Below are 22,879 nucleotides of genomic sequence, written 5' to 3' on the forward strand. Positions count from 1 at the left end.
ACCCATCCCCTGCTCCTATTCTGTGGATAGCTTCTCCACTTTTTGCTTCTCCCCACCCCAGCCTCCCAATCCTTTAACATTCTTCATATATATCTAAGAAATTCGCTCTCTGAGAAGAGTCACCATCCACTTGCTTCACACCCTGACCTGGTCAGTAGTTGGTTACCACAGGCCCCGCCTTACCAGGCCTGGATTGTGTTCCTAGTGTTTACCAAATTCCTACCCACTGGCTCCCGGCTGCCTCTGACAATTCTGTGACCACATCAGGCTCAGTGATGTGTTGATCTTAGCACGAGTCCTCCAGTGCAGGGCCTGAAGCCGGTGATTGAAGCTAGGGTCTCACATATGCAAGTGTTCTGCTGTGCAGCTATACCATGATGACCTCACTATCTCTTCCTCATTCCACAAAAAGTAATTTGATCTGTAATTAGATAAAAATGGAACAAAACTTGGTTTTACACTAACTAAACTTCAAGTCTCAGTAGTTATAAGTGGTTAGTGGCTACCATACAGAACAGCTCTGGGGGCCAGCATGTTTAAGTCATAGTTCATCTTTTACCTCAGGCTATAAGGTACTTAGTCTAACCTGAACCAGTCATTTTTTCATTTTTGAGACCAGCTCACATGTAGCCCAGGCTGGCCTAAACTAGCCTTGAATTCTTTATCCTCTTTCTTGCACTTGCTAAGTGCTAGGATTACAAGCACTGTCCCCCTAGGTCTACTCTGCGCTTTCCCACAAGCACTCTCCAGCCATTGACATCTAGGGAAGAGCAAGACAATCAGTTCCAGGCATGACCACTAGATGGCATGATCTGGCCAACAATGCTTGACAGGAAGGTAGGCGCCAGCGATTTTGCAGGGACACAGTTGGAAGAACTCAGTGCTTTCGATGATGCTATGTCCAAAATCAATTAGAAGATCCCAGCCAGAATTGACAAATATAATAAAACAGACTAGGGCTGGAGAGATGGCTCAGCGGTTAAGAGCACCGACTGCTCTTCCAGAGGTCCTGAGTTCAAATCCCAGCAACCACATGGTGGCTCACAACCATCTGTAATGAGATCTGATGCCCTCTTCTGGTGTGTCTGAAAAACAGCTACAGTGCACTTATATATAATAAATAATAAATCTAAAAAAAAAATTAATAAAAATAAATAAAAATTAAAACAGACTAAATAAATCGGGAAAAGTTGCTCAGTATACCTTCATTTCCAGTCTATGTGTTATGCATGTCTACTATGTGGATCAAAGTTTAAAATGTAATTTTCGGGCTGGAGAGATGGCTCAGCGGTTAAGAGCACTGACTACTCTTCCAGAGGTCATGAGTTCAATTCCCAGCAACCACATGGTGGCTCACAACCATCTGTAATGAGATCTATCACATAAAATGTAATTTTCCTCTTTCAATCCATGCTTTTAATTCCCCCCTTCAATCCATGCTTGATCAAAGCATCATACTGAGAGGAGATTCATGTTAAAAAAGCCACAAGGGGCCGCCAACATGGTTCAGCAGGTAAAGGGCTTGCTGCCAAACCTCAAGCAAAGTTGGATCCCTGGGAACCACAGGGTAGATAGAGGCGAGAACTGACTCACAAAGGCACATGGACACCTGCCTGCCTGCCTGCCTGCCTGCCTCCCTTCTCTCTCCCTCTCTCTCTCTCTCTCTCTCTCTCTCTCTCTCTCTCACACACACACACACACACACACACACACACACACACACACACACACTTTCTTTGAGACTTTCATAGCATATGTTTTATTATTTTAACCCATCCCACTCCACCCAGATTCACCCCCACTTCCTTAATCCAAACAACTTTGTTTCCTTTAAAAAAAAAAAAAAGTCCTATCAAGCTCAATTTGCGCTGCTGTCCACATTCTCTGATTCATGGGAGGTGTTCCGCTGGAGTGTGGCCAGCCTCTCAGGAATGCATTCTTAAGCAAAACTGACCCTGTCTCCCTCGCTCAGCTGTTCTCAGGTGCCAGTAGCTCCTCAGCTAAGAGCAGGATTTCATGCTCACCCCACTCAAGGCTGGATTTTGTCTGGCTTAAACTAATTAATTTTTTAATTAAAGCTGCTGGCTGGAGTGAAGGGAGGATAGCCTGTAAAATGTATGTTATTGAGATTCATGGCCCAAAATGTTTGAAAATCACCCTGATCTGTTGACCCCAGCTGAGGCATTGGAGGTAGGAGGTGGGTTTCTAAAAGCTTGCTCAGTTCTTCCCTGCTTTTTCAGTTGTTTGTTTAAAACACCACAGCCAAAAGCAACTCGGGGAGGAAAGGGAAGCCAGGCAGGAACCTGGCTAGGAACTGAAGCGGACCAGTGAAGAATGCTGCTTACTGACTAGCCCTCATGCTCAGAAAGACCATACCTCAGAACAGTCAGCTACCTCACTTATATAGCTCAGACCCACCTGCCTAGGGATGGTGCCGCCCACAGTGGGCTGGGCCCTACCTCATTGAGGTAGCAATTAAGAGATCCTCCTTAGACATGCCCATAGGTGGGTATCTGACAATGGGCAGATGCCAGTGAGGATGAGAATGGCGGTTCCTTCTTCCTGGGTATGTCATGTTGACAAACAAGATTAGCTTTAGTTTGTTTCTGTGTTTGTGTTATTTTAAGATAAGTTCTCACTAAATTGCCCAGAGTAGCCTTGAACTCATCTGTAGACCACATAGGCCTTGAACTTGCAATCCTTCTGCCTCAGCTTCCTCAGAAGAATCGGGCAGAATCAACATAATAGCAGGGCGTAATGATGCCCAACACAGGAATGTAGAGTAGGGGGATTGCTGAAAGTTTGAAATTGACCTGAGCTTCCAGTAAGATACTGTCTTCAAAATAAACTCTCCACTAGATATGGTAGCACACACCTTTAATCTGTGCACCTGTTGTGCCAGGGAAATGTTAGTGATCCCCAAAAACATACACAGGAGCCGATCTGATGCAACTCACAGCAGGATCTTTATTCTATTCGAGCTAGCTGGGCCCCTCAGCTCATCATCAACACACAGGACAGTTTTGGTGGTGGGACAAGGCTTTACAGTAAGCAACAAGCAGGGAGAGTGCAAGCATCTAATTGGAGAGCCACTGTGGCTGGTGCTGGAGTCACATCATAAACTTAACTTCTGCTCCTCTCTGCATTGGTGGTCGTTAGGCAGGGGCTGGGCTTGTAACCTGGGGTGAAGGTTTGTTGGGGGAATAACCTGGAGACACTGGTCTTGTTGGGGATTAGCCTAGAGACTGGAAATAGGCTCAGGTTTTATTGGGGGGCAACTTGGAAACTAATATGAGGTACCAGCCTGTTAGTTTACCTGAGTTCAAGTTTAGTTTCTCTAAAATGGAGTCTAAACTTAAGAGATTTGTCATCTCACTCAGGAGTCAGAGTCAGGCGAATCTCTGTATATTGGAAGTCGGTTTGATCTACAGATTGAGTTCTAGGTCCGCCAGGGCTACTCGTAGTGAGTCCTGTCTTTTTTTTTTAATAACTTATTTATTTTTATTTTATATGCATTGGTGTTTTGCCTGCATTTCTGTCTGTGTGAGGGTGTCAGATTTCCTGGAACTGGAATTGCTAACAGGTGTGAGCTGTCATGTGGGTGCTGGGAATAGAATCCAGGACTTTTGGAAGAGCAGCAAGTGCTTTTAACCGCTGAGCCATCTCTGCAACCTGTGAGCTGTCTTTAAAGAGAAGAAAGGGGTTGGAGAGATGGCTCAGTGGTTAAGAGCACCGACTGCTCTTCCCAAGGTCCTGAGTTCAAATCCCAGCAGCCACATGGTGGCTCACAACCATCTGTAATGAGATCTGATGCCCTCTTCTGGTGTGTCTGAAGACAGCTACAGTGTACTTATATATAATAAATAAATAAAATATTTTAAAAAAAGAGAGAAGAAAAAAACTCCATAATAAAAAGTTAATTTTAGTGGGGCAGTATACCCCTTTAATTCTAGCACTCAGGGGGCAAATCTCTGGGAGTTTGAGACCAGCCTTGTCTACAGAACTAGTTCCAGGACATCAGGGCTACACACAAAGAAATCTTGTCTAGAAAAAAACAAAAGAAGCTGGGTGGTGGTAACAAACACCTTTAATGCCAACACTCTGGAGGCAGAAGCAGATGGATCTCTGGGTTCAAGTCAAATCTGAGCTACTCAGTAAGTCCTAGGACAGCCAAGGCTACACCAAGAAACACTGTCTCAAAACAAGTAAACACGGGGGTTGAGGATTTAGCTCAGGGGTAGAGCGCTTGCCTAGCAAGCGCAAGGCCCTGGGTTCGGTCCTCAGCTCAAAAAAAAAAAAAAAAACAAAAAACAAGTAAACACAACACAGTTAATTTTGAAAGAAAGTGAAGAAAAATGAGCATGTGTAAAGAGGCCTCCTCATCAAGAGAGGCTTCTCAGAGGAAGCCTCTATGATAATATAGTGTGTAAAGGTAGCCTGAGACTGGAGGGGAAGTGTGTGCGCGTGAGTGTGCATGTGTGTGTGTGTTCACGCTTGGAGGAAAGTGAGCCCGTAGTCCCTGTTCTTGAGGGTTATAGTGAGGGAACAGGATGCGGGTAGGTGATGGAGATGGCCCAGAAGCTGGACAACCTCTGAATGTTCCAGAGACTTCAAGGAGGTCAGGTCAGGCCCTGACCATGAGGAGACTGGGCAGGTGGCTAGGGCCAGGTCTATGGACCTCATGGGTCCCCTTAGGGAGAGGTCCTTAATGGGGGGGCATAAACATGGGCCTACCTCAGGAAAAAGCCACTCTGAGCTGTGAATATGGGTTAAGAGGCTAGAGCCTGAGAGCAAGCGTCCAGTAGCTAAGTGAGTCACAGGCCAAAAGGCAGCAGCAGTAACCAGTCCCTATCTGATGACTCAAAGCAAACCCACTGCCATTAAGAGCCATGTATGCAGCCCTTCCCCCCCCCAGTCTCCCCGCCCCCCCGCCTCGCGCTCCAGCTATGTCTTAATTTTTATTTAGGGGTTGTGTTGTTTTGCTGCTTTGATGTTTTTATTCACTTATTTAGATTTATTTCTTTAATTAATTTTATGTGTATGATGTTTTGCCTGCACATATGTATGAATGTGTACCATGTGTGTGTCAGGTACTCAGAGAAGCCAAAAGAAGACATTGAATCCCCTGGAACTAGGGTAATTGTGAGCTACCGTGTGGGCGCTAAGACCCGAACCTGGGCTCTCTTCAAGAATAGCAAGTACTTTTAACCCCTGAACCATCTCTTTAGCCCCTTGGTGCTTTTATTTTGAATCAGGAACTCATGAAATCCAGGCTGACCTCAAACTTGTTAAGTAGCTGAGGGTGACTCTTGATTCCAACATGTCAGAGGGTCAGAGGCAAGGTGACTTACCAAGGTATCGGATGGTGCTGGAGTGATTAAATAGTGCAGGTTTGGTTCCAGATACCCATGTGGTGAGTGTAGTGAGATTGCAGAGGCCAGATTTCAGGTTTAGTAAAACCAGAGCTGCGTCCAGACTCTACTTACTGGCTCTGTGGTGGAGCAAGTCATTTAGCTCATTTGAGCTTGGGCTTGCCCATCTCTAAAGAAAAGGATGCCACCTTTTTTCCTTACTCCGTTGCCATGGCAACGAATAACAACTATCTCGTGCAGGCCTTCTGCTTAGTGGAGTCTAAACTCTTGTTTTTCCTTTCCCACAACTGAACAGTTATTACACTCCAACTGTCGAGCAAGGTGCTGGGGGATGGGGCCAGGGAAGGGGTGTTGGGTACGGGAAACAAGCGTGCAGACGCACACAGCACTGCTCCTGCCTACGGGGAGGTAGGCTCACATAACCTCAAGTACAAAAGTAGCACTTTTCTTTTTCTTTTTTTTTTTTTTCTTCTTTTTTTTCCGGAGCTGGGGACCAAACCCAGGGCCTTGTGCTTGCTAGGCAAGCGCTCTACCACTGAGCTAAATCCTAAACCCCGGTAAAAGTAGCACTTTTCAAACAATTATTCACTTCCGACTCTGGTGTGGTCCTTTCCCCAGAGGGAGATGAAATACTGACCAAACACTTGTGACCAGAAACACCTTCCAAAGGAAATCACATTTGCTGTTTGCTTTGCAGAGCTGGGGACCAAACCAGGGACTTCCCGTGCCAGGCAGATGCTGCTGCTGGCTGAGCAGTCTCCTTGGCTGACTCGATTTGTTTTTAGCTGCTGCAGTGGGACTGGAGGGAGAGGCACATCAGCTTCCCTGAGGTCTGCGCTGCGCGTGCTTCAGTCTATTAGGTTCCCCAGATTGGAAGCTGAGGCCTTAATTAGTTTTAATTCCTCCCGGGAGTATAGCACATCCCATGGGTGGGCTGAGCAGGAGGCACCTGGGACCTGAGGAAATTTACTTTAAAGGATTTCTTAGATGGACAAGGTGGCCATTCCTGGGACCCCAGGACTTGGGTAGGGGAGGCAGGAAGATCAGGGGTTCAAGGTCATCATTCGCTACATACAGGATTTGAAGTTACATGAGAGGGAATCTCAAATAAAACAAAGATGATTTCTCCAGAAGCTGTGGGCCAGAGGACACAGGCTATGGGCGGGCTGAAGGAAGCCTGTGGGGCAGCACTAGAAGACTGGCTTGAGACCCTGTTGCTAAGCCAAGGGATGCGCGCTTAGTTGTACAGATACTGGCTTCAGGCTTGTGGACTCCCTGCGAGGCTTCTGTACTACGTGAGGTGGATGGGTACGAAGGGGCCTGCAGTGGGACAGATGTGACATTCTGATCTGTGGTGCAATGAGGAATGGAAGTGTGGCACCCTGATGTTCTTTCCTCACATGTTTGAGTGCCTATGAGGACCAAAGGTTGATTTCCCAATGATGGTACAATGAGCTGGGTCTGATGCCTAGGGAAATGGCTCACTGGGTCAGGCCTTGTCTTCCAGGCCTGAGGGTGTAAGTTCAGACCCCCAGAACCCAGGTAAAAACTCGGTGCAGTGTTCCTGTGGGAAGATGGAAGGTCACCGTTCTCAGGTTGGTGTAAGCAGCAGCAAACACAAGAGAATCCTTATTTCAAACAAGGTAGATGGTGAGGACCAACACCTCACGTTGTTCTCTGACCATACCCAGGAGGTGCAAATGAATGCTCACATTTATACAGACACACACACACACACACACACACACACACACACACACACACATCACTCACATGCACACACACACACACACACACACACACACAGATGTGCACACACAATTTTTTTTATATTGTCACCATGGGCTATAGAAACGTCTCAGTGCTTAAGAGCACAGATTGCTCTTGAAGCGGACCCTGGCTCAGTTCCTAGCACAGCAACTCGAAACTGTGTGTAACTCCGGTTCTAGCAGATCTGATACCTTCTTCTGACTTCTTTTTTTTTTTTTTTTTTTTTTTTCGGAGCTGGGGACCGAACCCAGGGCCTTGCGTTTGCTAGGGCAAGCGCTCTACCACTGAGCTAAATCCCCAACCCCCCTTCTTCTGACTTCTAAAGGCACCAGGCACATACCCAGTACACATGCATACATTAGTCAAACACTTATACATATCAAAATAGAAACAATGGGGTTGGGGATTTAGCTCAGTGGTAGAGCGCTTGCCTAGCAAGCGCAAGGCCCTGGGTTCGGTCCTCAGCTCCGAAAAAAAAATAGAAACAAATTTTAAAAGAAAGAAAAACAGTATTTTAGTGCCACCAAAGTAGGCATTACGTAAGTAGTAGAGTGAAGAGGCAATCCAACCAGCGAACCTTGTGCCTGCCTTCCCTACAAAGAACTCCAGGTGTCCCCCACAATCTGCTGGGAACTGTGACAGAGGAGTGCATGTAGCTAGGCAGCATCACCTAGAGTCAGGATAGAAGAAGCCTCTTCTAGGAACTAGCCTACTAGTCCCTAAACCATTTGACAGATGGACTCAGGCCTCTGTGAGCCAGGTGCTATCTCCAGACTGGGGTACAGCTGTCAATCAACAGACCAGAATTCCTGCTCTTAGGAGCTCAGTATTCCTCAGTGTCCTACACCGCTCTGAATGTCTGTCTTTAGTTTTCTCATAGCATATTCTATTGAAGGTTTGTCCAGGGGTGTGAGGTGGTGAGCTGGGAGTTTGTTGGATAATGAGGCAGGGAAAGTTGCTTTCATAGAGAAGCAGAAAAAGGTACAGAGGTAGCTGAGGAAGCTGTTTCTCCACAGTCAGTGTCACTGGGGCCTCAGCTAGAGAGAGTGGGGAGTCCTCCAGAGATCCAGAAGAGTGGGCAGGGCATGCTGGGGGCTGAATTCCACAGAGAACAAGATCCCTATAGCATCTTCCAAAGGAGATGGGCGCATTTAGATTCATGGGTTAGGAAGATCTAGAGCTAGAGGGAAATGCAAGTGGAGGAGGGAATGCTGTGGTGAGGGTCCCAGTGAAAGACATTAAAATCTATAAAAACAAAGCCAAAAGCAAGGAGTGGGGAAAGGATAACAATTCAGTCACCAAAAAGACTACAAGATCCCCAGGAAAAGGAAACTACCCAGCATGTGGGGACACCCAGGTTTCAGGTTTCTGTTTCTTTTCAAGTCTTCCTTTTGTCTTACTTTGTTTTGTTTTTTGTTTTTGTTTTTGTTTTTGTTTTTTGTTTTTTGAGACAGGGTTTATTTGCAGCCTTGGTTGTCCCAGAACTCACTCTGTAGACCAGGCTGGCATCAAACTTTTTTTTTCCCCGGAGCTGGGGACCGAACCCAAGGGCCTTGCACTTGCTAGGCAAGCCTCTTTTTGAGTTTGTTTTTTTGTTTGTTTGTTTGTTTGTTTTTTTTTTCCGAGCTGAGGACCAACCAAGGGCCTTACCACTGGGCAAGTGCTAAAGCCAAATCCCCAACCCCGCATCAAACTCTTAAAGATTTGCCTGCCTTTGCCTCCAGAACGCTGGGACTGAAGGAGTGAGCTACCATCTGGCAAATCTCAGAAGTCCTTCAGGTAAACTCTCTTCTCATGTCACCTGCAGATGAGGAGACCGTGTGTCCAGGGATGTGACATACTTATCCGAGATGACACAGTTAGCAATGGCAGAGCTAGGTCTTGGAGCCAAGACTCTAAAATGTGTAGCCTTAAAAACCCCACTCATGAGACAAACAGGAGGATGTGTGTGGTGGTTTGAATGAGAGCTGGAGGTTTGGGTGGGGGCAGGGCATAGACTCATATATTTGAATGTTTGGTTATTGGTTGAGAGAAGTGTTTGAGAAGGATTAGGAGGTGTGGCCTTGTTGGATGAGGTGTGTCACTGGGGCAGGCTTTGCAATTTCAAAAGCCCAGTCCTTTCCAGTGTCTCTTCTTTGCCTCCTACTTGCTGACAAGGATGTAAGCTCTCAGCCAGTGCCTCATCATCATACCTGCCTGCCTGCTGCCATGTTCCCCACCATGACAGTCACAGGTTCTAAGCTCCTGAAACTGTAGGTCCCAGCGAGCTCTTTCTTCTACAAGTTGCCTTAGCCATGGTGCCTCTTCATGGCAATAGAAAAGAAGGACGTTTCCCAAGACGGGGACAGAATTAGCTAATTTCTTCATAACTGTGACAAAATATCTGACAACAGTAACTTAAGGAAGATTTGTCTGGGCTCTCAGTTTGAGGATACACAGTCAGTCCATCATGGCAGAGAAGGTATGACAGCAAGAGCCTGGGGTCACACTGTGTGCATAAATGGAGCAGGAAGCAGAGAAAGATGAACACCAGTTCTTAGCGCTCTCTCTCTCTCTCTCTCAAACAGGATCTCATCATGTAAATTTGGCTGCATGGAACCTCCTGGGTAGACTCATGCTGGCCTCAAACTCACAGATTCACTTGCCTTCATATTTTCAGTGTTGGGGTTAAAGGTATATACTTGTAGTAAAAAAAATATTAAAAGTCCTGGTGCGGGGCTTCTTCCCTGCCTTTGGTTATTGAGATCCCAGACTGAAAACACACATTACTATGCCTTAGGCAGCACAGTAGCCAGGCAGCTGTGTATGCTCCATGCTGTTAGGACTCACTTTCCTAGTGATAGCCCTGAATCACTACTTTCTAGTTTCATCTTGGCTGCTCTTATCTCTACTTGGACACCCTGAGGGTCATGTTTTTATGGCTCGGATAATCCATGGCGGCTCTCCTTTCTCTTTTCCTGCATGTTCTTCTTCTACTCTATGGTGGCTTCTTCCTTCTCTTCCCTCCTCATGGTCCTCTTTGTCCAAGCCCCTGAAACCTCAACCCCACCTATGTCTTTTCTGCCCAACTATTGGCTGTTGGCATCTTCATTTACCAATCACAATTAGCTGGGGTCAGGGCCACTCGGCGTCTTACATGTGGACTCTCTCATCTTTGGGGTAACCAGTCTTGAAGGTCCAGCATTAGAATACAAGCAGCATTAGGCCAGTCTACTCCATGTACTGCCATGTCCAGTCCTTGTTTTCTCCTTTTCTTTCTGCCTTGTACTCCAGTTCAAGGGATGACATTTCCCTCTTCTCTTCACCTAGTAGAGAAACTCCCTCACAAACCTGCCCAGAGCTTCATCTCCTAATTAATTTTAGGTCCTGTTAAACTGAAAGTCAATATCAAGCATCACAAGGACAGCGAAGAGGCAAATGGTGCTTCTGATGTGAGACTTGTGTGGTCAGCTTTGGACACATAGTGTGGAAAAGCCCCCAGAGCAGCTACTTGGAGGTGACCAGCAAGAGGGTGGGCACTGAGACTGGCCACTCTTGAGGGGGTTTATGGGCACATCTCTCTGGGGCAGTGAATGCTAGGCAGTACCTGAGTCTGGAGACACGAGGACAGAAGTGGGTCAGCCAGGCATGGCGCCTACACCAGTAATCTCATCCCAAACTTGAGAGGCAGAGGCACTTGGCCAGACATCTGAGAGGAGCGCCTCAACAGACTGACAGGGTGGGACAAGAAGGGGACATCGGTGGGGTTGGGGATTCAGCTTGCCTAGCAAGCGCAAGGCCCTGGGTTGGTCCCCAGCTCCAAAAAAAAAGAAAAAAAAAAAAAAAAAAAAAAAAAAGAAGGGGACATCAGCATGCTCGCCTGTCATAGTTGCTGCCTTGGGGTTCAAGGACAAGGACTGAACAGTGACAAGTGGGCATGACCTTCAAGGGACACAGCTTGCTGGAATGGAGAGGACAGAGCATGCCCAGATGAGGAGCTGAGAATGGATGGAAAGACTTCTGTTTTTATAAGTAATTACGATACATCATAGGCACAGAAGACATTAAAGGTCTAAGAAACAAAGTAAATGACACACAGTGGCATATGAACAAAATTTCTGTCCTACTTTTCCATTGCTCTGATAAAATGCCCTGACAAAAAGGGGAAAAAGGATTTGTTTCATTTTAGCCCAGGTTCCAGATTTCCAGGTTCCTGTCCGTTTTCCCGGGAAAGTCAAGGCAGCAACTAGTTGCCTTGGTGACCCTGCCTCAAAGGAGGTGCAAAGTGTTCCTGAGGATTACACTTAAGGTTTTTCTTTTAACCTAAACACACACACACACACACACACACACACACACACACACACACACACACACAAGACAGAGGGGAAAACCTAGATAGAAACTTCAAGGCTTGGTTAGTTGGTTGTTAAAGACAGTCTGTGTAGCCCAGGCTGGACTATAAATCATAGCACTTTTGCCTCATCTTCCCAAAAGTTAGGATGGCAGGCGTGAGCCAACACACTCCCTCTCCCATGAGGTCTTCCTTTATGCTCTGCCCTCTGCAGTGCTCTGGAAGACCCCATTATTACGGGTGGTGGTGATGGCAGTGTAGATGAGTATTTGTGACCCTGAATGTGCATATGTATCAGAGGACAACTTTTGGGAGTCAGTTCTTCTCTGAGGGATCCTGAGATTGAATTCAGATTGTCAGGCTGGCACCGCAAGTGCTTCTAGCAGTTGAGCCACCTTGACCACCCTGTAATATTCGTTTAAACTGCTTCATGATAGTACCAAAATGGCTGCTGGAGTACCAGACAGCACAAACAGATGCCAGCACCCTAGAGCAGTAAACACAGCTTCCTTATAGAAAGAAGGGGACATTTGAGAAAGCGAAGTTGGGCTGTGGTGAGCACCCACAGTCCCAGCACTCAGGAAGGGGAGGCAGGAAGATCAGAAGTTCAGGGTCAGTCTCAAGTGTAAGTCAAGTTCAGGAGGTCAGCCTGGACTACATCAGAGCCTGCCTAATCACACAACAAAAGGCTGCCAGTAGGAATGGGATGCGTCTCAGTGGCAGAAGGCCTTCCTAGGATGCTGAGGGCCCTGGGTGTGACAGGAACACTGAACACTGCAGCTGCATTAAGTCCCTTGTAAGGACAACGAAAAGTTCTCAGGAGGGTCTCCTGTCCTTTTACCAGACCTGTGGCGTAGAACCACTGAACTGATCTCTCGGTATTTGATTGATGGGGTCGTGTGAGAGCCAAGGGTTCTTCTATTTAAAGGACTGAAAAAAAAAATCCTGGCACATGTGTGCTATATAAATATTTGCTATTATTATCTCACGGCAGGAACTGCATCACATTCCTGGGTCTAACCAAGACCCACCCACCAGGGCTGGAGAGGAACTAAAGGCTGAGTGCGGAAAGGAGAATGGGAAAAAATAGAAGAAGTCAACAGGGAAAACCGTGGAGTGGTTAGAGAGTAGCCATTAGTTGGCCAACAGAATCTGCCATGTGCATGTTCCAAAAAGGGAGGAAAAAAGGCTAATCAGTTTCAACACGTGAACTCAGTACTATTTGTATAAGTTCTATTCTTTTAAACACTTTGTTTGGAGATAATCTCAGGTTTACAGAGTCTGTTTTGTTTTATTTTCGAGACAGGGTTTTTCCTATGTAACAGCCCTGGCTATCCTGGAACTTGCTTTGTAGATCAGGCTGGCCTTGAACTCACAGATATCTACCTGCCTCTCTCCCCCAAGGCATGCACCACCTCAGCCAGCAGCAGAGTATTTTTGAAAAAGTACAGGAGATCCTGTACTTGTTATCGGGTTTTCTAAAATGCCCACATTTTTCTATAAAAATAGTACAAAAGCCAGGAAATTAGCATTGACCGAGTCTAGCAATTCATATATAGTCTGTTCCCAGGTGAGTTTAGGTCCCTTTATACATCTTTGGGGAAGATTCTATTGAGCAGAATTACTTTTTTTTTCTTTTGTTTGTTTCTGGGGTCAGAGTCGAGGGCCTTCCTCGTATTAAGCATGTGCTCTTGCTACTGAACTATGCCCCTGAACTAATACGACAGTAGAATTTTTTCTTTCTTTTTCTTTTCTGTGTATGTGTGTGGTATGACGGTACGTTCATGTGTCTGTACAGGTGTATGTGTATGTGTGTACACATGCTGAGCCATCTCCAAAGCTGTATTTTTAATTAATGAATGGATTGATGTATTCGCGTATGTATGCAGACTAGGGGTTGGTAAGGCCTTGTATGTGCTAGGCTTTTTTTTTTTTTTTTTTTTTTTTTTTTTGTGTGTGTGCTAGGCTTTACCACTGAACTACATCCCTAGCCCTGCAGGGATTTCGTTTGTTTGTTTCTGGTTTTTCAAGGCAGGGTTTCCCTGTGTAGCTCTGGCTGTCCTGGAACTCACTCTGTAGACCAGCCTGGCCTCGAACTCACCGAGATTTGCCTGCCTCTGCCTCCTGAGGGTTGAGATTAAAGGCATGCAGCACTACCACCTGAGTAGTCTTGAGAGAACTTTTTATTGTTGTTTTACGTAGGGCAGAGCCTTGAACTTTGAGATCCTCGTGCCTCAACTTCCCGAGTGTTGCAATTATGTCATGCACCACTGCAGTCGACTTTTGAGGGGAACTTTTACTTGAATTTGCTCTTCGGGTGAGAAAAGCAGATGCTATGAGTACCACTGTTTAAACATGTGCAGGAGGGTCATGGCACTCCCTTTGAGGAGTCTCTTGAAACCATCACAGCGTAGAGGGCCGAGCAGCCGCAGAGCTTGTGCTCTTGAAGGACATTTGCTGAAGGCAAAGGAAATGAAGTTGGGGCTGGTGTTCAGAATGACAGTTGTTGAGTGGTGAGGCCATAATGGGAACACTGCAGCCTGACACTTCCTGCCACCTGCGGATGTCATGAGAGGAGACAGGAATAGACACTTGAGAACTGTGCTTAATCAGAGAGCCAGCAATCAGAGAAGAGAGTGGATTAACATCCTGGAAACCTGTCATCCTCCAATCCACAGCCAGCAGATTCTATAGGAAGAAAGAGTGTGGTTGCTTGTTTCTGTTTGTCTTCTCAGCTTGACACAGCTAGGGTCCTCTAGGAAGAGGGGACCTCAAATGAGAAAGTGCCCCCATTACAGGCAAATCTGTAGGATATTTTCTTGATTATTGCCTGACATGGGAAGGCCCAGTCCCCTATAGGTGGCACCACCACCCCTGTACCAATGGCCCTGGGAGGTATAAGAAAGCTGAGCAAGCCAGGAAGCCACCCCTGCACAGCCCTGCTTCAGATGCCTGCCTTGAGTCGCTGCCCTCACTTCGTTGGCAAGATGAAATACATCCTTCCCTCCCCAAGTTGCTTTTGGTCTGTCACAACTATTACGGGGGTGAAGGCTGTCAGATGTCCGGTATCTTGTTCTTCCCCCTCAGGTCAGGTGGCTAGCCCCAGTTTTGAGGCTCATAGTATCTGCACTTGTCTGCTTATCTTCCTCTGCACACCTCCCTCATTCTGAGCACGTTTGGGCTCAGGCACTTGGACCTCCAAGTCAAGCCAGTTTTTGCTGGTATCAGCCTTGAACTCTTCCCGGGCCATCGGGGCTGGGAGGGGATCAACTGAGAATGAGCAAACCATTAATACAGTGGGAAAGACACACACACATGCTGGCTCCTCTTTATGATCTGGAGTACAAGAATGCTAGGCCGATTAGGTATCTATACCAAGTTAGTATTAGCATGGTGATCTGCTGGGATCTGGGACCACCAGTTTGCCCAAGAAGCAGTAAAAAGAAAAATGGTAAGCCAAAACCTTTGTGCTGGTGGGGAAGAGTGCAGCCCTGCAAAGCCCAGAGCTGTGACAGGGCAGAAGCTACCAGTTGGTTCCTCTGCAGAAGGCAGGTCAGAGGTTGGCCAGGAAAACATGAAGCAGATTAAGTCAAGACACCGAAGCAGGTGAGATGAGGCAAGGACATCCCTCCAAGCAAACCAAACTTTCAGAATATGCAACACAAAGGCTCAGAGGGAGGTCATTGTGGGCTCTGTTATCTCTGGATGACTGAGAAGCTAAGGGGCTGGCGAGAGTGTCCCAGCCACCCACTGCATTGGGTCAAGGTTTCTAAACCAGATTGACTTTGCCACCTGGTCCAATAAGATATCCCTATTCTTTTTGTTTGTTTGTTTGTTTGTTTTGTTCTGTTCTGTTTCGAAACAGGATTTTCTGTGCAGCCCTGGCTACCCAGGTACTTACTCCATAGTGCTTCTATGAGTGCTGTGATTAAAGGGCTACACACTATGCCAGGCTGATGTCTCTCTTCTTTAACACTGAGATGGCTCCATCTAGTGAAGCTCTTCCATGGCGTTGTTGACATCATCATTGTTACCATCATCACCAATGCTATCCTGTAAGTCACCTGAGCACCAGGCATCTAGCTGAACCATAAAGCAAAGGTGACGTCAGGCTGTCCTTCCAAGGGGCACAGCTTTGGCTGGAGGCTGCAGTAAGGAACAGGCATGAAAACGTCTACCTCTACCCCTGGAACCTGGAACCTGGAACCTGGAACCTGGAACCTTCCGTGCGTGCGTGCATGCGTGCGTGTTGTTTTTATGTGTGTGAGTTTTCTATCTGCATCTATGTCTGTGTACCACTTTCAGACCTAGTGTCTGCAAAGGCCAGAAGAAGGTGTTGGATTCTTTGGGACTGGAGGTACAGACAGTCGTGAGCTGCCGCGTGGGTGCTGGGAATCCAAGTCTGGCTCTCTGAAGAGCCATCGGTACTCTCAACCACTGAGCCATCTCTCCATCCCTGTTTTGTAGTTTGTTTGCTTGCTCATTTGCTTGTTTATTGAAACAGGGTCTTGCTATGTAGACTTGGCTAGCCTTGAACTCACAGCAATCCTCCTGCTTCAGACTTACTAGTACTGGGATTACAGGGTGTTCTACCACGCTTCGCTGCCCATTTGCTGTTGCTGTTTGGGGCATGCATTTTTTGTTTGCTTTTGAGACAGCATCTCACTGTGCAGCCCAGGCTGGCCTTGAACTCATGAACCTCTTGCCCAGCCTTCCCATTGCTGAGCTTACAGGCATGCACCATCACACAGGATCGTGCTTCAGATTATTAATGGGTCTCTCCTTGGAGAATCACAGCGACACACTTTAGCCTCTGCAGTGCTTCTGAGCTGCACCAGGGAGGAAGGATTGTGTGGCCAAAGACCTCGAGTGTGTGAGTGCTCAGAGACAGCTAGTTCTCCTGCAGCCTTCCTGATGTGGACTGTTCTGCCCTCCTATTTGGCTTCCATACAATTGTCCTGCAGGGACGGATCCCACTGGTCAGAACAAGAGAGATCCATTCTTCTCACAGTCACATTTCTCAACAGTAATACATTTCTAGTCTGCCATTCTTTCCTTCTATCATTCGCTCATTCATTCATCAAACACTTAATGCTGTCTCAGGGCCAGGCATTGTGCATCCCACCAACTCCATGGGGCTTATGTTCCAGTGGGAGAAAGTGACCGGTGAGAATCACAGACAATGTCCAGTTATAAAAAGTGAAGTCCAGGGGTTGGGGATTTAGCTCAGTGGTAGAGCGTTTGCCTAGCAAACACAAGGCCCTGGGTTCGGTCCCCAGCTCTGAAAAATAGAAAAGAAAAAAAAAAAGTGAAGTCCAAACTCTTCTGCTCCCTTCTCCTGTCTTGGCTTCTCTCCTATTGCTGTGAAGAGACACCACGACTTACAGAACCATATAACTTCAGACCGTCATGGCGGAGATGGCAGCCAGCGAGCAGGCATGGGACTGGAGCAATAGCTGAGAGCTTTCATGCTGAAACAATAACCACAAGGCAGAGAAGGAGAGGGAGAACTAACTGGGCACAATGTGAGCTTTTGGATTTTCAGAGCCCATCCACAGTGACACACCTCCTCTAAACCTTCCCAAACAGTACCACCGATGGGCCATATAGTCAAACGTGACCTCTGGGGATCATTCTCATTGAAACCACTGTAAGTAATATAATAGAATGTTGAGGGGCCAGCAGGGGCCTCTGGGAGGACCAACTATTTTTCTCTGTCCCTTACACCTTAATGAGTTTACATTTGCAGATGCTCCCTTCTCAGCCTCTGTGTTACAGTCATCTTGGGGCATACAGTTCTTTGTTGTGGTTTGTCCTAGGTATTACAGGCCCTGAAGCATCTACTTATAGATGCCATAGCATCCTCCCCACCCAGGTAGACAGAATGTAGCCACTCCCCTGCCCAAGATGTGGATTGCCTCTTAACTTCCAAGAGGAAGCAGCATGTGCAAAGGGGCTATTTCGGTTTCTTTTCCTGTTCCTGTGATAAAATGCCCCAAGAAAAGCAACTCAAGGGAGAAAATGGGTTTTGTTTTGGTTTTGAGACAAAGTCTCAACTTCGTATCCCTGGCTGGCCTAGAACTCACTACACAAACCAAGCTGGCCTCAGACTCACAGAGATCTGCCTATCTCTACCTGGGCCCAAAACCATGCAGGGGTGTCACTTTTACTCACAGGTGATGAGTACATTGCATCACGGCAAGGAAGTTAAGATAGCAGAAGCTTGCAAGCAGCCGGCCATGTTTCATCCACAGTCAGGAAGCAGGTGTCCTCGAAAACCAGGTCTCCTTTTAATACAGTTAGGATTGCAGCCTAGGGAATGGTGCTGGCATGAGTAGCACAGAGAGGTGACAGCATCTCACCTCACTTAGCCTGATGAAAACAACCCCCACAGACAAAGAGGCCCACCTCCCAGGCCAGTCTAGATCTCATCAAGTTGACAATAGAGATTAACTTGGTAGGGCCTAAGGTGACAATGGCCTTGGTGCTTTGGAGGGACCAAGCAACCAATCCAAAGTGCTAAGTGGAAGAATGCCATTCGAGGAGGTTGAAAACATAGGCTCAGCTATGGAGCGGAGGCCCTGTGGGCTGTGGATGGGACTTTGACATTTCAAAGAACATTTAGTAAGTATTTAATATGCAGGTGGCACCGTGCCATGCACTGGCAGGCTGAAGATGAATACATTAAATTGTAGTCTCCACTCTGAAGGATAGCGAAGTCTGAAACTGCATGTTGATACAGTGAGCAAGTGGAAGGGCTCAGCAGTGTCCTACCAAAGGGTACTGAATGCACAAGTGTGTGCTTGCATAGGCGAGCACATGAGATCTGAATCTATGGAACAAAGAATGAACAGACTCCAGGCAGAACACAGCGTATACAAAGGCACCGGAGTGCAAAGCAATTGGTAAGTTCCAGAAGCTGTGCGTAGTTAGGTATTACAGGGCAGAATGCAGGAAGGGAGTGAATGGCATCTAGCTTGCTAGAACAGCAGATTCTCGTGGGACAGGGGGAGAACTACAGCAGATGTGAGGCAGTCATACACTATCTTCCAGAACAGACCAGAGTAGGAGAGGCTGGCTCCCTGAACCTGCACAGGTTTGCACAGACACTCCCCTTCACTCTCTGTCCCCAGCCCTGCTGTGACTCCAAGGATTTCATAAACAGTGTCTTGAGTTTATTATCTATAAATGAGTAGGGAGGGGTGCGTGCAAGCACCTGCTCATGGTGGGGCTGGCCCGAAGTTAAAGATTAAATTATGTCTTCTACAGGGCCATGCCTGAGCCTGCATTTCCTGTTTCAGATTACTGACTGTGTTTTAATTTCTCCATATAATACTGCTTCACAGAGCCCTCCCTGTGGCAGGCTATGTTCACCATGACCTACAGTCCTTCAATCTTGCATGTACAGCGATAGAGACATGAACTCTCCTGTTCTGGTCATGCCTTCTGTGAATTTGCTCTTTGGTCTTCCTCTCGCCCCGCAGGCCTTGGCAGCTTCAGCCCTTCCTGTGCACTGAGCAGTAAAACTTTAGGGAAGAGACAGGGCAGACGCAGGCTATAGGATGTCCTTCAAGATGTCCCAACAGAAGAGAAACTGAGTGCCTGGGGCTCACAGATTAAAGCAAGGATTGGGTGGATTGCAGTGCAGTTTAGGGAGAATTTAACCCAATGCTTGGCTTCTTGGTGGGGTGTGAGTGAAGGAGGGCGATGTACAAACTTGTACATATGAACCTCTATCTGCGCAGATGTGGGCCTGGCTATCTAGGGCTCTCAGGCTGAACACAACAGCAGGGAGGAAAGCAAGAGCATTTCCTCACCTGCTTCCCTCCGGCTGCCTCCCAGTGGGAGTGATGGTGAGCTTGACTTTGCAGAGTTTCCTTCCCTTCCTGCAGAAGGCTAGGCAAGACAGACTGCAGACAGTCCAGCCCTGGCTCCTTTGTGCCTCAATTTGGACATTGCCCCACACTTGCTCCCACACCCAGCTCTACCTCATTGACCAGAACAGCTTCTAGAACTCATTAGGAAGGCAGTAGCAATAGGGCTAGGAGACACGGATGTGGAAATCAGACTGGGCATGGAACTGAGGATGTCTGGCTGCTAGACCTGGTTCTGCCACTTATGGCCGCATAACCTTGATAAAGTCTCTGTGGATTGTGGTCTCTTTTCAGGGTGAAATGTCACATGCCCTCGACATCTAATTTGATCCACTATGTTCCGTATCAAGTCCCCTATTCTCTTCCTTATATGTATCACTGTTTCTCTTCACTTCTATGTTTGTGAGCACATAACATATACATATGCATATATATGCAATTATATTTGTTTACCCACTTAATCTCATTACTGTATTCTACAGATTAGGCTTCAGGAATGTAACACCACCACCCCCCCCACCCCACCACCACCTCACCACCACCCCTACCCTCACACCCCACCCCCCACCCCCGGTGAGGATTAAGCCCATGTTCTGGTACATGCTGCACCATCAAACTACTGCCCAGCCTGGATACAATATATTTGTGGGGTCTCAAGCACTAATAGTACTCCACAGCTTGTGAGAGTAGTTTTCTCCTTCCACCAAGTGGGTCCAAGGCTTCAGACTCACGGTGGCAGACTTGGTAGCAAGTGTTTATCCGCTAAGCTACTTCTGGCCTCTGTGTCTTTTGACTACCTGAAAACCTGACACAATGCCTTTTAATTTAGTGAATGAATAAAATGAACAGCAGAAGATCCAAAGAACTCCCGGGTGCGTTCTAGCTGATAAAGTTTAGGAGTCTAAGGTTTCTTTTCAGGAGGACCACTCCAAGGCTTCTCCCAGAGTCCTCTGCACAGGAAGAAGGAGAGCTCAGCTCCTGTCCTCTCCCAAGACTCTTTGCCTATGCAGACCCTGATTAGCAGGAGGTTAAGCCTGCTCGAGCTCCGCCTCCAGACCCATCAGTAGGGGGAGGAGCCAGTCCGTTCTTAAGCTGGGGATTCGCAGCGCGCGCCAGGCCACAGTTGGCGAGGGGCCGGGTTAGAACGCGATGTAGTGGGCGGAGCCAAGTGTCCCCGCACCCCCTAGCGCGCAGGTGCTAAGAGCCCCGCCTCTCCGCACTTGGGGCCGGGGGAGGCGGGGTCGTCGCCTAGCAACGCCGCGCCCCGCCCCCCGGGCCTGGGCCCGGCCCCCAGCATGGCTTGGCAGAGCTGGCCCGCGCCTTGGTTGTGGGTCTCGGGCTGCTGGCTGCTATTCTTCGCCTTCGTGCTGCTTCTGGGTCCCCGCAGTTGCCAAGAACGGCGGGGTTTCCGCGGCCTCCTCATGACGCGCAGCCAGCGGCTGCTCTTCCGAATCGGGTTAGTGCCCGGGCTCCGATCTGTGCAGGCTCGGGAAGGCGGGCACACTGGGAGGGAGAATGCAAGCAAAAGGGATACGGGGGATGGGGCGGGTGTGTGTGCTGGAATGTCTTGGACTAGGGGGTTCTAAACCACTGGAGCAGAAGGGTGGGGAAACGGGCTGGAGAAGCCCTTGAGTTCGTTCTGAGTTAAAAAAGCAAAGAATTGAAGGACCGAAGAATTGGGATGGGGTGGGTAGGAAAAGAGAATTAGGGGCACAGATACGAGTTGGTAGGGTAAGGGAACGCCAAGTAAGATGCTGGAGCCCATGGAGCTGAGTAAGCTGGGAGTGCGGGAACTGGTGCAGGGAAGAGCTTACCCGGCCGCAGGGCAGAGGTCAACAGATCGGTTTTAGGTGCAAGGGTAAAAGCGTGCCCCAGATGTCTAACTTTACTCTGTATGCTCCTGTGCTTCTGCACATCATCCAACACTCCAAACCTCTGGGTGGGTTGTTCTGTCCCTCGCATAGTTCAACTCTGTAGGTCAATCTAGCCCTGTCCCTTTTACCTCCTACTGCTGGCACCCAAAGCTCTCAGCTGTGAAATTTGACCCAACTGCCAGCCACGGACCTCCTGTGACTTTCCTCCAGCCAACTCTCCTTCTCTCTGCCCCTGGCAAGAGTGATAATCATCACTGTTCTGCATTCAAAAGCAGGGGGGGAAAACGGAAGACAAGCTTCTGAGGGGCTGTTGGGCAAGACTCAGACCACAGTCTAGGGAAAGTGATGTAAAGACTGGGACTCTTGGAATCTTGGTCAGTGTCCAGATTCCTGGGAAGGCCTAAGAGGGAATTTCCTTAGTTTTAGAGATGACACATGCAATTGACCCTTCCTCCCTCCCCAGGCCCCCCTGCCCCCCCTACTTTCCAAATGGCCTGGTGCTCCATTTACAGTCTCTATAAAGTAGAGATATAAAAGCTTAGTGGACTGAAAAACATTCTAGATAATGCGCTGACCAAGTCGCCATTACTTTGTGGGTTTTCTGTTTTGTTTTGTTAGTATTAGAGTCATGAGGTAGCAGAGTTTTTGTTTGTTTAGCTGGTTGGCTTGGTAGGACAGTCTCACAGTGTATCCCAGGTTGGTCTTGAATTTGTGATCCTCCGGTCTCCTAGGTGCTGTCATTACAGGTGTACACCACCACACCTCACCAACGTTTGTGGCTATCACTGTATTTTGTATCTGGATTTTGGAAGCCGGTGTGAGGTTTTATTTTGTTTGTAACTTGGTTGGTTGGTGCTGCAGAATGAACCCAGAGCCACGTAATGCTAAACATGTGCTCCCACTCATCTGCACACCCTAGTCACTAGATTTTGGGGCTGTGTGTGTGTGTATGTGTGTGTGTGTGTATGTTTATGCATGTGTATATGCCTTTGTGTATGGATGTGTATGCATGTGTGTATGGATGTGTATGCATGTGTGTATGGATGTGTATGCATGTGTGTATGGATGTTATATGCATGTGTGTATGTATGTGTATGCCTGTGTGTATGTATGTGTACGCATGTGTGTATGGATGTTATATGCATGTGTGTATGGATGTTATATGCATGTGTGTATGGATGTGTATGCATGTGTGTATGGATGTGTATGCATGTGTATGCATGTGTGTATGGATGTGTATGCATGTGTGTATGGATGTGTATGTATGTGTGCATACAACACAAAATTCCTGGGAATCATGTAGCTCTATTTAGAGAAGGGATTTTAAATCTACTTTTAGCATCCAAAATTGGTAAGCTTGAAGTCATGCAAATATCAGAGGAAGTGGAAAACAGGAGTTTCCATGAGGAACTAGAATCAGAATTCCTAAGATCAGAACACCAATAATTGCATTATCAAAACCACAAGAGTCTGACTATTCCTAGACTTGAGATTTGGGAGCTTTTCAAAACCCTAAAGTTTAATTTCTTTCTTTTTTTTTTTTTTTTCTTTTCTTTTTTTTTCGGAGCTGGGGACAGAACCCAGGGCCTTGCGCTTGCTATGCAAGTGCTCGACCACTGAGCTAAATCCCCAACCCCAAAGTTTAATTTGTTGATG

General features: G+C 47.4%; 1 protein-coding gene across 2 annotated transcripts in view; it reads left to right on the plus strand.

Annotated features, from left to right (window-relative positions):
* The window catches only part of Pnkd (PNKD metallo-beta-lactamase domain containing), a 68,886-nt gene that overhangs the window by 28,482 nt on the left and 17,525 nt on the right, over positions 1–22,879 (plus strand). The window contains exon 1 of one of the 2 annotated variants that reach the window (XM_032901333.1): positions 20,632–20,805. The exons of the other annotated variant lie outside the window; for it this stretch is intronic. Within the exon in view, the coding sequence (XP_032757224.1) occupies positions 20,645–20,805 (161 nt within the window). The 5' untranslated portion in view covers positions 20,632–20,644. Of the gene's footprint in view, positions 1–20,631; positions 20,806–22,879 lie in introns of those variants that run through there. 2 annotated transcript variants of the gene reach the window in all.

This window comes from Rattus rattus, chromosome 4 (genome assembly GCF_011064425.1).
Source record: "Rattus rattus isolate New Zealand chromosome 4, Rrattus_CSIRO_v1, whole genome shotgun sequence".
NCBI classification, from domain to species: Eukaryota; Metazoa; Chordata; class Mammalia; order Rodentia; family Muridae; genus Rattus; species Rattus rattus.